This window comes from Symphalangus syndactylus, chromosome 8 (assembly GCF_028878055.3).
Source record: "Symphalangus syndactylus isolate Jambi chromosome 8, NHGRI_mSymSyn1-v2.1_pri, whole genome shotgun sequence".
In the NCBI taxonomy this organism is placed as follows: Eukaryota; Metazoa; Chordata; class Mammalia; order Primates; family Hylobatidae; genus Symphalangus; species Symphalangus syndactylus.
The window spans coordinates 17,365,695-17,381,035 of NC_072430.2; the positions used below are offsets into that span (position 1 = coordinate 17,365,695).

The window sequence follows — 15,341 nt, forward strand, 5'->3', positions numbered from 1 at the left end:
ACTCCCGTAGCCCCAGCTACTCGAAAGGCTGAGGCAGGAGGATCACTTGAGCCCAGGAAGTCAAGGTTAGAGTAAGCTATGGTCACACCATTGCACTCCAGTCTGGGTGAAAGAGTGAGATCCTGTCTCTAAAAAAGAGAGAGAGAATGGGAGAAGAAAAACTAAAATAGTAACCAGCTTTTCATTGCCCATCTAGCCCATGCACACGCCTGGCAGCAGGCAAGCCTGGGGATCTCCACTCTCATCTGGTCCCTTTGCAACATAAAACACTTTGAAGCATGCTGTTGCTTTTGGGAGGGGGATGAAAATCTTCACCTGAGCTTAAGAGCTGGAGTCTGCTTCTCGCTGACCTCCACCTTCAGGTTGCCTTCCTGTTCCGAGGGCCTTTTAGCTCCTCCAAATACAATGCTCCTGCCCACCTTGGGGCTGGTGCACACATCCCCTCTCCTGGAGCACTCACCCTCTATCCCCCACAACCATCACTACCTGAATGCCTCCCTTCTCCAGATGGACACTCAAAGGCCACTTCCTCAGGCAATAACTCTTGAGCCCCAGGTAGGTGCAATATATGCTCCCACAGCACCCTTGAGTTTTTCTCATAATGCTTACATGGTTGGCAAGTATATATTTATTTGCAAGATTATTTGTAGCTGTCTTTTTTAAAAAATCACATTTAACTTGATTATCCAGATAGTATGTGGCCAGTTATCGCACAAACACTGAATCTCTTGCAGCTATTGTAGAGACAAAACTGGGCTACAGTGTTAGGTGAACAATAATATCCTGACTCTCTTGGTGGACTCAGACCAAGGTCTTCCCATAAAATCAAAATCTAGAAAAGTAGAAACTAGCAATCTACTCTCACAGTTTTATTAAAAGTACAAAATTATATTCTGTGTGGGTAATGGTTGGAGATGAAACTCATCAGTGGTTCCTATTTTTTCTTCATTAGTGAATTAGGATTCACCAAGGCTCAATAATACTTTTATAAACACTTATAGGCATCTTCTAAAGTTTCTTCCATAAAGCCTTGTAAATTTGGCATTTACATACTTACAGAGCAGTCATCTCTAAGATGACACCTTATTGTGAGATTAAAAAATAAAAATATCTGGTGATGGTTGCATAATAATGTGAATGAATTTAATACCACTGAACTGCACACCTAAAAATGGTTAAGATGGTAAACTTTATGCTGTGTGTATAAGAAGTTAAAAAAATAAAAATGCCTGTGAAAGCACTTTATAAACTATAAAGCACTGTTCAAACATGAGGTTCTATGTGCTGGAGATGCTTCCTCAAGACAATGACATGGTTATGTCATGATCATGTGGGCCATCATCTGGTTAGAGTTGATGTTTCCCATAACCTCAAAGCTTCCTGAAGTTTGCTTGGCTGACCTTTGTAACCCTGGCTCTCGGCAAAATAAGTATTTCTTAAATAAATGTCTCTTTCCGGTCTATTCCTTCCCATTTTCACTTCTGACAACCTTCCAGTAAGACTGAGACTATTCCAATTCATTGATTCACTTACGCATTCATTCACTCTATGGGCATTCCTGGAGGGCTTGTGGGGTGCCTGGTGCTGGGCGCAGGAGTCAGGGACAGGGTGCGTCTTCTGCCTTCAGGGATCCGTGGTCTAGTGAGGGAGGTGGACATGAATGGAAGCACTGCATTGGGTGTGACAGGTGCTTTGATGGAGGCAGGAACTCAGCCTCAGTAGGTGACATCTTAGCTGGGTATCAAAGGAGGAACAGGAATTCCCCAGAGGTTCACACTGAGGCAGTGGGAACAGCAGAGATGCCAGAAAAAGCATAGTGGTTTCCAGAAAGGCTGGGGAGAGGGGATGCAAAGGTTGGAGGGGTTTAGGGGCAGACTGAGGGTGAATGGGGTCTGATCTTCATCTCTCAGATGATAGGAAGCCATTGAAGTCTTCAGAACAGGGGAGTGGCATGGTCAGATCTGAGTTTTAGCAAGATCTCTTCAGGGTAGTGAGTGGATACATTGGAGGAGGGAGACAGGAGGAGGGTAGGCCAACGAGGAGGCTGTAGCAAGAGTTCCGGCAAGGATGTTTATACAGTCCTCCACAGATTACATAGCTTCACAGTGGAGAAACCTGGTAGGCACCACCTCAACCACTGTGCAAACTTAACATGGCCAGCAATGGGATAAATCAGTAGCATGTGCCTCCTGATACAATGCCCCAAGGAGGACACAGCATCACTCTGTATCATTACCACCAAAGAGGGATAGCCTGAGTCTAACAGTGGAGACAGCTGACAAATTCAAACTGAAGAACCATCTACAAAACTGTCCTGTCATCTTCAAAAATGTTAAGGTAAAGAAAGCCAAAGAAAGGCTGAGAACTGTTCTAGAATAAAGGGGGCTAAAGTGACAGGGGAATTAAATGAAACACACGAACATGGATTAGATTTTAGACAAAGAAAATAGCTACAACTGCACAAATGACAAATTTTGAATATGAATTGTGAATTAGATAACAATATTAGCTTAATATTATTAATTTTCTCATTTTGATAAACTATAGTTTGTAGTCATTGTTCATGGAAGTATTTAAAGGTGGGGAGCACAATGTCTCTAACTTGCTCTTAAATGGTTTTTTAAAATATGTACAATATAAAAAATATAAATATATGTATATACACACAATTATAAATATATTTACATATGCACTCATAAAGAGAAGAAATGATAAAGCAAATGGTGATTTAAATAATAAACAATAAGTGAATCTGGGTAAAAGATATACAAGAGTCCCTTACACTATTCTGGCAATTTTTCTATAAATTCAAAATTATGTCAAAGATTACCTTCTTTCCAATGTTAAAATAGAGTTACCATAAGACTCAAAAATTCCACTAGGTAAATACCCAAGAGAAATGAAAACATACATCCAAACAAACAGTTGTACAAAAATGCTCATAGCAGCATTTTTCATAATAGCCCAAAAGTGGAAACAACCCAAAAGTCCATTAACTGATGAATGGATAAACAATATGTGGTATATCCATACAATGAAATATTATTTGACAATAAAAGGGAATGAGGCATTAATATAGATGACACCATGGATGAGCCTTAGAAACAAGATGCTAATGAAAGAAGCCAGGCATAAAGGACCACGTATTGCATGATTCTATTTATATAAAATGTCTAGAATGCAAAAATCCATAGACACAGAAAGTAATTAGTGGTTGCCAGCGGATAGGGGAATTGGGAAGAAATGGGGAGTGACTGCTTTTTTTTTTTTGGAGATGGAGTCTCTCTCTGTCGCCCAGGCTGGAGTGCAGTGGCGTGATCTCAGCTCACTGCAACCTCCGCCTCCCGGGTTCAAGCGATTATCCTGCCTTAGCCTCCCGAGTAGCTGGGATTACAGGTATGTGCCACCACACCCAGCTAATTTTTGTATCTTTAGTAAAGATGTGGTTTCTCCATGTTGGCTAGGCTGGTCATGAACTCCTGACCTCAGGTGATCCGCCTGCCTCGGCCTCCCAAAGTGCTGGGATTACAGGTATGAACCACCACGCCTGGCTGAATGACTGCTTTTGAGAGTGATGAAAGTATTCTAAAATGTACTGTGTTGATGCTTATAGAATTCTATAACTATACTAACGCCATTGAATCGTACACTTTAAATGGGTGAGCTGTATGGTATGTGAATTATACCTCCATAAAAGTTATTTAAAAAGTAAAATACAGTCATGTGTTACTTAACTACAAGGATACATTCTGAGAAATGTGTCATTAGGGAATGTCTTCACTGTGTGAACAGCATAGAGTATACTTACACAAACCTAGACGGTATAGCCTACTACACACCTAGGCCATATGGTCTAGACTATTGCTCCTAGCCTACACACCTGTGCAACAGGTTACTGCAACACAATGGTATTTGTATATCTAAACATAGAAAAGGTACAGTAAAAAGACAGTCTAAAAGATTTTTTAAAATAATCCACCTGTATAGAGCACTCACTGTGAATGGAGCTTGCAGGACTGGAAGTTGCTCTGGGTGAGCCAGTGAGTGAGTGGTGAGTATGAAGGCCTAGGACATTACTGCATGCTACTGCAGACTTATAAAAACTAGACACACGCTACACTGAGTTAAAAAATTTTTTCTTTCTTCAATAATAAATTAGCCTTAGCTTACTAGAACTTTTTACTTTCAAAACTTCTCATTTTTTAATATTTTTGACTCTTGTAATAACACTTAGCTTAAAACACAAACACTGTTCAACTGTACAAAAATATTATCTTCTTTATATCCTTATTCTATAAGCTTTTTGATTAATTTTTTTTTTTACTTTTAAAGCTTTTTTGTGAAAAACTAAGACACAAACACACACATTAGCCTAGGCCTACACAGGGTCAGGCTCATCAATATCACTGCCTTCCACCTCCGCATCTTGCCTCACTGGAAAGTCTTCAGGGGCAATAACAGGCATGGAGCTGTCATCTCCTATGATAATAATGCCTTCTTCTGGATGCCTCCTAAAGGACCTGCCTGAGGCTGTTGTACAGTAAACTTTTAAAAAATCTCTAAGTAGAAGGAACCCACTCTAAAAGAATGTTTAAAAATATAGTAAACACATAAATCAGTAACATAGTCAGTTATTATCATTATCAATATTATGTACTGTCCATAATTGCATCTGCTAGACTTTGGCATGACTGGCAGTGCAGTAGGTTTGTTTACACCAGCACCACCACAAACATGTGAGTAACACATTGCACTACGCCATTACCATGGCTTCAGCATCACTAGGCAATAGCGATTTTCAGCTCCATTATAATCTTAGGGGACTGTTATCACATATGCATTCCGTCGTTGACCGAAACATCGTTATACAAAGCACAACTATATCACCAAAACATAAAAACTAAAATGAATAAAAGAAGAAGCCCTGACGAGGAGTGATGAGGGGAGATCTTGGAGGACAGGAACCTCCATGCTTCTGGCCATCGTGGGCACTCAGCCCTTGATGATCCCAAAGTGCGTGGGGGCCCCATTCATTCCCACTTGGCCAGCCTGTCTCTCTCTCTCCCTTTTGACTATTAACACCCTGACTTTCCCCTTTCTCCTCTCTCCCTTCCGCTGAGTGAGGCCTCCTTAGGTGGACACTTCCCTCCCCAAGGCCCACCTACACTTCGGCAGCCCCCACTGCCTCTGGCCAGGGAGGAGCCACAGAGCCTCCGGCCACACTCACCTCCGGCTGAAGGCCAGGTCTATGACCCTCCGCTGCTTGTGCCAACGCTCATAGTTGCATTCAGACACCAAGCCTTGGCCGAAGAGTCTGTAGGAGACACACACGTGACGCAGGAAAGAGGGTGGGGGTGGGGGGTGACTGCTTGATGGGCTTGGGGCCACATTTTGGGATGATGAAATGGTATTGGAGCTAGGCGGTGGCGATGGTTGTGCCACATTGTGAATGTACTGAATTCCACTAGACTGTACCCTCCAAGGTGGGGAAAATGGTGAATCCTATGTGAGTTTTACTGGAATTTTAAAAATAAAAAGGAACAGGATGATCGTGTTACCCAACCTCAGTGGCCTCTATGTTCCCTGCCATCTGGAGGTTGGGGGAGAAGGAGGAAACTGCTCGTGACAAGAGTGGGGCCACTGTTTACGGGGCACTCATCACATGCCTGGCAGCCAGGGCCTCAGGCCTCAATTCTACACCCCACATTCTGGACCACACTGGCCCTTGCTCACAGCAGGGCTCTCCTGGCCTCCCACCCAGGCCTTCCACCCCACCTCCTTACCTCTCACCAAACACAGTCTGGAGCGCACGGTACATCTTGGAGTCCTTGTTGTACTTGGTTGACATCAGGAACTTCTAAATATCCCCAAAAAACCAACATAGGCTCATGCACCCATGAGTAGCTGCAAGATGCTCTTCTGAGACATGCCCCAAATAATCACCAGTGGCTGAGTCCCAGCCGCAGTGTGCCCACTTCCCATGCATGATCCCACACGATCCTCCCTATCTTCAAGTAACATCAGCCGTGTGGGGATGGGGAAAATGCAGCACAGAGGGGGCGTGGTGATTTTCCTATGGATGTACAGTCAGAGAGTGTGGGGAGGGCTTGCTTGCTCCAGTGTCACACTTGGAACCCCATACCATGTCATCTTCCAAAGCAGCAAAACAGGAAAAGGCAAATGCTGCTCTGAAAACAGAGTGAGAAGGGGAGAAGCCCTTCTGGGAGAGGAAGGGCTTCTGGGTCACAGGAAGGGCACTCGGCACAAATTTAATATTGCTAGCAAGCACGCAAGCCAGGCAGTCAAGGAAGTGTGAAGGCACATTTCCACCTGGGAAGGAGAAACTGCTAAGGACTTACCCTTGTGCCATAAACAACCAGAAAACCTGGGAAATGTATGAAATGTCTGCTTTCAGACACTGGACAACAGGCAGTGCAGGATTGTGAAACTCCCCGGAGGAAAGCTTAACTTACCTCACCAAGAGCTGGATGGTAACAATAGTAACATTAGCCAACAGCTCTTGAGGCAGGATTGCCCAGTGGTTAACAGCGTGGGCTGTGTAGTCAGCCAGCTTCAATTTGGATCTGGGCTCAGCATCCCTGCTGCACCACATGCTAACTCTGGGACCCTGGATGAGTTACTCACCTCCTCTGCCCCTCAGTTTCCTCATCTTAGATGGATATAAGAAGAGTTCTTCCCTGGCAAGTTTGTTGTAAAGAGTGTCAGTTCTACATGAGAAGTGCTAAGAATGGTGCCTGGCACATAGCAGGTGCTCAATAAATGCCAGGTGCACAGCTGCACCCTGCAGTTCACTCAATGCCCAGTCAACCCAAATTGCCGAGATTACAGGTGTGAGCCACCATGCCTGGCTGCGGGTGTTGTTTTTATGCTCATCTTACATACAGATGGAGAAACTGAGGTTTAAAACTGACCCGAGGTTACACACATAGTAAATGGTAGACACAGGATTTGAATCCAGGCAATTTGCTGTGGAGAGAGGGGAGAGACGGCTATGATCCAGACCAAGGGAGCACAGGTCCCCTGCTACCTTCAGGCAGAGGTGCGTGAGTGGGAAGGGGCTGCAGGGATTGTGGGGCCCAGAACCCAGAGGCCTACCCTCTGGGCTACTGCTTTATCCTGTGAGTGCTTGGAAGCAGTAAGAGGATGACTCAACTATCAGTTAACCCGGGTGCTGCTAGCTTCTCTGAGATTAGCTCCTGGGGGTTTAATATCGATTTTTCAGCTGAAAAGAAGCCCCAGAATTGGCTGACTTTGTGTCACGAACCACATTCCAGGGACCTCAAATGTACCCCAAACACTGTCATTTGTAACCCAAGTTCTGTCCCACCAAAAGGAAGACTGTGACAGTAAATGCCCACCCTACAGGCCCCTCTTAAATACCCTAGAGTCACCTGAGGTCTAAGTGAGCCATTCTTAGACTGAACTGGAGATCCCTACCATTAAGGCAGAGTAGCCTCAGTCAGGGTCTGACCAGGTGACCCCCACAACCAGGCACCCCCATGGCCTGCTGTCCCAGAGGCTGGGGATCCTGTGATGGCCTGGTGACATAAACTGTGGGATGTGAGGGATGCACAGGGAGCCCCCAGTGCCTTGCTGCTTCCTCTGGTCACACACACACTGATGGCACACTTCCACCCAGGAAGGAAAAACTGCTAAGGACTTGCCCTTGTGCCATAAACAACCAGAAAACCTGGGAAATGTATGAAACATCTGCTTTCAGACACTGGACAACAGCCAGTGCAGGATTGTGAACCTCAAGAGAAGGAGGGGAAAAATGTGAGACCTATGACCTAGGATTACCCGGCTTTCTACCCAGAGGCAATTCCAGGACAGCAGCACAAAGAGAAAAGACCTAAATGCAGTTCAGCAGACGTGCCAAGTTGAATAGACAGAGATCAGAGGCTAGGCAGACCAAAGGAGGCCAGAATTAGTAGGACAAAGTACCAGGGAGAAGCTATGCATAGAAACAGGAGGACAAAGTACCAGGGAGAAGCTATGCATAGAAAGAGCAGGACAGGCCGGGAGCGGTGGCTCACGCTTGTAATCCCAGCACTTTGGGAGGCCGAGGCGGGCGGATCACAAGGTCAGGAGATCGAGATCACGGTGAAACCCCGTCTCTACTAAAAAATACAAAAAATTAGCCGGGCGTGGTGGCGGGCGCCTGTAGTCCCAGCTACTCGGAGAGGCTGAGGCAGGAGAATGGCGTGAACCCGGGACGCAGAGCTTGCAGTGAGCCGAGATTGTGCCACTGCACTCTAGCCTGAGCGAAAGAGCAAGACTCCGTCTCAAAAAAAAAAGAAAGAGCAGGACAAAGTACCAGGGAGAAGCTATGCATAGAAATAGCAGGACAAAGTACCAGGGAGAAGCTATGCATAGACAGAGCTCCTACGCAGCAATCTGCATGGGGTCCCTTGGGTCTTCGGATGTATACCAATCTATGCAAATATAGGGTGGAACTTCAGAAGACTGGCCAAAACAACTTCTGGGGAAAGAAGAATTACTGGGTGACTACAGACGGAAGAATTCTCAGAGCTTACACGGGGCCAATAATTATTCAAGTTTCCACTACCCAGAATAGAAAAACTTCAGACACAAGACCTTCAGTAGAGGCCCCAGAATGGTCACTCCTTAGCAGTAGGGCTAAACTAGCTCTCAAGTAAAAGTCTGCTCTAGACCCCCACTCATAAAAGCCTTAAAGCAAGCCTGAAAAGGATCAAACTGATCTGCAAGTAACTTTATCATCTCTCAGAATGAAGCCAAACAATCTCTAAAGGAATATAACAAAATCTAGTGCCCCAAAATGTAAAATTTACAATGTCCAGTATCCAATAAAAAATCATTATCTAAATACATATACATAAATACATAAAAAATACATACCTAAATACATGCCACAAAGCAGGATATTATGACCTATACCTAGGCCCAGATAATGGAATGATAGAACTAGCAGACAAGAACTATAAAATATGTATTACTAATATGATCATGGAACCCACGTATCTAAGAAATTCAAAGGATCCCAGATAGAATTAACAAAGAAAAGTACAGCAAATAAAGTACACCAAGGCAGATCATAATCAATTGCTGACATCAGTGATAAAGAGAAAAATCTTAACAGTAGACAGAGATGAAGTGGTATAATATTATTTGAAGAGATATTTATATAAGTTAAAGATTAAATTATAAACCCTAAGAAAACCACTAAGAAAGAGAGAAAATGAACGAATAAGATAATAGTGGTTAGCTGGGCATGGTGGTAGTCTCAGCTACTCAGGAGGCTGAGGTGGGAGGATTGCTTGAGCCCAGGAGTTTGAGGCTGTGGTGAGCTATGAAACAGAGTGAGATCCTGGGAACAGAGTGAGATCCTGTCTCAATCAATCAATCAATCATTCAATAAGACAATAGTAGAGATGAAACAGGATACTAAAACATACTTAATTCAAAAGAAGGCAGGAAAGGAGGAAAAGGGAACAAACAACAGATGGGACAAATAGAAAACAAACAGTAACATGGTAGATTTAAACACAGCCATATCAATAATTACAGTAAATGCAAACAGCCTAAGCACTCTAATTAAAGGCAGAGATTGTCAGACTGTATAAAACAGCAAGAATCAACTGTGTGCTATATATAAGAAACCCACTTTAAATATAAAAATGCAGATAGGTTAAAAGTAACATAATAGAAAAAGATATAACATGCAACACTAAGCATAAGAAAGCTGGAATGGAGGCTGGGCATGGTGGCTCACGCCTGCAATCGCAGCACTTTGAAAGGCTGAGGTGGGCAGATCACTTGAGGTCAGGAGCTCAAGACCAGACTGGCCAACATGGTGAAACCCCATCTCTACTAAAAATACAAAAATTAGCTGGGTATGGTGGCAGGCACCTGTAGTCCCAGCCACTTGGGAGGCTGAGGCAGGAGAATCACTTGAACCCGGGAGGTGGAGGTTGCAGTGAGCCGAGATCATGCATTGCACTCCAGCCTGGGCAATAAGAGCGAAACTGCTTTTCAAAATAATAATAATAATAAAGCTGGAATGGCTTAAAGTAGACAAAATATACTTGGAGTAAAGAATGTTATTAAGAATAAAGATGAAAATTTCTAAGGATAAAAGAGTCAATTCATCATAAAGACAAATCCATCCTAAATGTGTACACACCTGATAACAGAACTTCAAAATACAGGAAGCAAAACTAATAGAACTGAAAGTAGAAATAGATAAATCTATGATTATGAAGGGTTCAACATTCCTTGCCCTGCAACCACTAGAACAAGTAGACAGAAAATTAGAAAGGATTTAAAAGATTTGAATAACACTATTGACCTAATTGACATTTCTAAAACACTTTATTCAACAATAACACAATATACACTCTTTTTAAGGGTTCATTAACATTCACTTTGATGAACCATATGCTGGGCCATAAAACAAATTTCAATTAATTTAAAAGGACTGAAATCATGATGATGAGTATTCTCTCTGACTTTACAGAATTAAATTAGAAATCAATAACAGAAAGATATCTGGAATATCCCCTAATATTTAAAAATTGAAAAACATACATCCAAATAATCCATGGTTCAAAGAATAAATGACAAGGGAAGTTAGAAAATATTTTGAACCAAAGGAAAATAAAACATATAAAAATTTGTGGTAAATTTGTCCTAAAGCAGTGCTTAGAAGGAAATGTGTAGCTCTAAATGCTTACATTAGAACAGAAAAAATGTCTAAAATCAATTGTTTAAACTCCATCCTAAAAATCAGAACAAGAACAAATTAAGCCCAAAGTGAATACAGAAAGGAAATAAGAAAGAGGAGAAATTGGCTGGGTGTGGTGGCTCACGCCTGTAATCCCAGCACTTTGGGAGGCTGAGGCAGGTGAATCACTTGAGGCCAGGAGTTCGAGATCAGCCTGGCCAACATGGTGAAACCCCGTCTCTACTAAAAAAATAAAAATTAGCCAGGTACAGTGGTGAGCGCCTGTAATCCCAGCTAGTCAGGAGGCTAAGGCAGGAGAATCACCTGAACTGGGGAGGCAGAGGTTGCAGTGAGCTGAGATCATGCCACTGCACTCCAGCCTGGGTGACAGAGCAAGACTCCATCTCAAAAAAAAAAAAAAAAAAAAGTGGAGAAATCAATGAAATAGAAGACAAACAATGAAGAAAACCAATAAAACCAAAAGCTACTTCTTTGGAAAGATGAATAAAATTGATAAACCTTTTGGTGAACTGATCAAGGAAAAAAAAAAGAAAACCCAAATTACTACTCTCAGGAATGAGAGAGGGAACATATCACAGATCCTACAGACATTTAAAAAAAAAGAAAAGAAAATCTTATGAACAACTTTATGCCAATAATTTAAGCAAATTATGTAAAGTGAACAAATCTCTTGAAATACGTGAATTATCAAACTCAAGAAAACAGAAAATCGGATACCATATGTCAACTAGAGAAGGAAATGCTGAAACATGCTACAAGATTAATCCACTTTGAAAACATTATGCTAAGTGAAATAAGTCAGATGCAAAAGGACAAATGCCATATGATTACACCTGTATGAAGCACATAGAGTAGTCCAATTCACAGAGACAGAAGGTAGAATAGTGGTTTCCAGGGTCTGGGGGCAGGGGAATGGGGAGTTATTGTTTCATGGATACAGAGTTTCAGTTAGGGAAGATGAAAAAGTTCTGGAGAGGGATGGTGGTGATGGATGTACAACAATGTGAATGTCTTTAATGCTGCTGAACTCTACACCTAAAAATGGTTAAAATGGTAAATTTTATGTTATGTACATTTTACCACAATTTAAAATTTAAAATGTACAATGTAAAAAAAATTAAATTTGTAACTTAAAAGAAAATAAAAATTTCCCTCAAATAAAACTCCAGGCCCGCATGACTTCACTGGTGAATTCTATCAAATATTAAAAGAAGAAATAACATCACTCCCATACAAACTTTTACAGAAAATAGAGGAAGAAGTTACCACTTCCCAACTTATCCTATGAGGTCAGTATTAACCTGATGTCAAAACCAGTCAAAGACATTACAAGAATCAAATAAATATAGAAACAAAAACTCTTAACAAAATATTAGCAAATTGAATCTAACAATAATTAAAAGATAATATATCATGACCAGGAATGCAAGGTTGGTTTAACATTTGAATATCAATCAGTATAATTCACTATATCAATATATATCTTTAAACTTCTTTTCTCATTAAGCATCACAAAAGTCTTCGTGCATGGTTTTTGGTAGCATGCTTTAACAAGTCTTAAATTGTGTCTATGTTTGAAATTAAACTTTTAATGAAAAATTATTTTTAACATTCTGCTAGAGATTCCTGGTTATTCATTCAACCTGTCTCCTTGTCTTGACCCTAAGCTGTATTTTATCCCTCTCAGAGTCACCACAGCCACCCTCCATTGCAGAGAATTGCCCCCACACATCTGCTGCGCACCCACGGTAAGAAAAAAATGCATCATTGTTTATTGAGCAATTGCTGTGTGCCAGGCAGGGGCTAGATGGCTCATTTATATTATTTTAGTTCTATTTTTACAACCACCCTGTAACAGAGGCACCACCTGTATTTCACAGATGAGGAAACAGAGGCCCAGAATGATGAAGCAACTTGTCCAAGGTCCCATAGCCAGTTGGTGGCAGAGCCTAGAGTTCAGCCCAGTTCTGCCAACTCCATAGCAGACAGCCATTCTTAGAACCTTCATGGCAGACATGACAGACAATGCCACCTGCTTTGGTTTCCTCATTTCATATCTTTTTTTTTTTTCTTTTTCTTTTTTGGAGATGGAGTCTCACTCTGTCACCCAGGCTGGAGTGCCATGGCACGATCTCAGCTCACTGCAACTTCTGCCTCCCGGGTTCAAGTGATTCTCCTGCCTCAGCCCACCAAGTAGCTGGGATTACAGGCGCCCACCACCACACCCAGCTAATTTTTGTATTTTTAGTAGAGATGGGCTTTCACCATGTTGGCCAGGCTGGTCTCGAACTCCTGGCCTCAGGTGATCCACCAGTCTCAGCCTCCCAAAGTGATGGGATTACAGGCATGAGCCACTGTGCCTGGCCCTTTTTTTTTTGAGATGGAGTTTCACTCTTTTCACCTAGGCTGGAGTGCCATGGCACGATCTCTGCTCACTGCAACCTCCACCCCCCAGGTTCAAGTGATTCTCCTGCCTCAGCCTCCAGAGTAGCTGGTATTACAGGTGCCTGTCACCGTGCCCAGCTAATTTTTGTATTTTTAGTAGAGACGAGGTTTTGCCATGTTGGCCAAGGGACTAATAAGAGTCCCTACTCCTATGAGGATTAAATGCGTCACTAATTGTGAAGTGCATAGAAAAGTACATAGTAAGCACTATTTAAGGATGTTTTGACATATTATTTGTTAAATAAACTGATCAATTTTTAATTCTCATCATAGCCCTGGAGATAGGGTTATAATTCCCATCTCACAGATGAAGGAACTGAGGCAAAGAAAGGCAAACTAAACGTGTGTGCACCAGTTGGGCAAAACTTCCAACCCAAATGGGGACAGCAAAGTCCCCATCTACTCCCCACATCAAACGGCAATGCTTGCAAGAGTCTCCAAGCAGTGGGTGCTTAGAGGGAAAGATGCCATTCCCTTCTGGACCTTTGGGAAACCAGCTGAAATGCGCCTGGCTCTGGAACATTCATCCGAAGTCTCTGGGACCAGGCCTCACTTCCCCAACCCAGGGAAAGGCAGGGAACTCCCTCATGGAAACCACTCTGCCTCCTACCTTAACCGACTCGGGACTCGTGACGATGACTGAGGTCTTGTGGAAGACGTTGACTCGCACGACAGGTCCATACTTCTTAGCCCTGGAAACCAAAGTGACCCGAAGGAAACTGTCAACCACCTGAGGTATGACCATCACCAACCCCGCCCAGCAGAGAAACCGATGTGTCCTGTCCCAGAAGGTGCTCAATGCATGCTACCAAAAGAGTGCTATGCTGGGGCCCAGGAGCCCTGGGGGCAAGGCTCTGCCCTGTCGCTCACTCAGGCCTCAGTTTCCACAGCCATGGAATAGGGTTGGAAACACCCCTTCTTTGATTGTCCCAAAAGGTTGTCCTGGGAATCAAACGATTTGCATCTTTGAAAGTGCTTTGAAAAATGTAAAAAAGTGTCACACCAAACAATGACTGTGTTACCTAGTCACACCCCCTCACCCAGTTTACAGATGAGGAAACTGAGGCTCAGAGAGCTTCTGATGGCTGGTCTAAGGTCCTGCAGTGGGTGAATGGCAGAGCATGGCTTCCAAGCCAGCCTCACCTGCCTCCACTCAGGGGAGGAACTGCTGGGGCTGGGAGTCACCTGGGCTAGGGGAAGGTGAGGCTGGGAGTCTGTGTGCTGGAATGGGTTGGGGGAGCTGCCCAAGGGAACCTGGAGTAAGGGCAACAAGTGACAAATGAGAACCCACCAATCCAAAAACACATCTTGGAGCACACGGCCACCAACCTCATCCTTTTTCCAAAAGCAGGGGAGGTGTCCTAGAAGGAAACTAGAAGAAATAGGAAACATTAGGCTTACCAGCAGTCAACAGGAAAGAACGCTCCCTTCCCCACAAGATCTTATTACTAGGCCCACTTCACAGACAGGAGGACCAAGGCATGGGGAGGTTACAGCACTGGCTCGGGGACACCAGTCAGTAAGAATGAAGACAGGACACAAACCCAGATCTAACCAGTTCCAAAGACCCCCTTGGAGAAGAAACAGTTTTTTTTCCTGTCTCCCTGGCACAGAAGTTGGGGGCTGGCAGATAGAAAGGACTCAATAATATTGTGTGGAATCACCCTCAGATATTCCCCAATACTGACCACACTGGGCACCACGCTAGGCTTCACCCCTCCAACCTCCCCACATGGCTGATCAGTCTGTTATTAACCATATTACATAGGACAGCAGAGATGGAAGGGTGAAGTCATTTGCCCACAATTGCACAGCTGGTACCAGGGCTCCCCAAAGCCCTTCTCAGCAAGGGATGGTTTGGTCATATAAATCTGCTGTGTTCACCAAATTGTAACCAAGCCAGTGCAGTGTCATCCTGAAGCTCATTCCAAGGGGCCCATGACTTCCTGTCTCCTGTATGACTTTATTCCTACCAAGCTCAATGCAGCATCCCCAATGGGTGACAACAAAATCACATTCTCCCAGGGAGAGGCAGAGTAAATAAACAAATAAAGACAATGTCAGAGGGTGATAGGAGAAAAAGAGAACAGAGTACGGGGAAGAGGAAGTGCTGGGGATGAGTGTGTGGGTGTCCGTGTAAAACCCATTT

At 43.4% G+C, this 15,341-nt stretch overlaps 1 protein-coding gene across 1 annotated transcript in view; it reads right to left on the minus strand.

Annotated features, from left to right (window-relative positions):
- Positions 1 to 15,341, minus strand: part of CYP46A1 (cytochrome P450 family 46 subfamily A member 1) — a 43,534-nt gene that overhangs the window by 22,199 nt on the left and 5,994 nt on the right. Inside the window, exons 2-5 of the mRNA XM_055288218.2 lie at positions 14,484 to 14,564; positions 13,803 to 13,884; positions 5,784 to 5,857; positions 5,228 to 5,314 (exon numbers count right to left, since the gene is read on the minus strand). Of these exons, the coding sequence (XP_055144193.1) occupies positions 5,228 to 5,314; positions 5,784 to 5,857; positions 13,803 to 13,884; positions 14,484 to 14,564 (324 nt within the window). The remainder of the gene's footprint in view (positions 1 to 5,227; positions 5,315 to 5,783; positions 5,858 to 13,802; positions 13,885 to 14,483; positions 14,565 to 15,341) is intronic.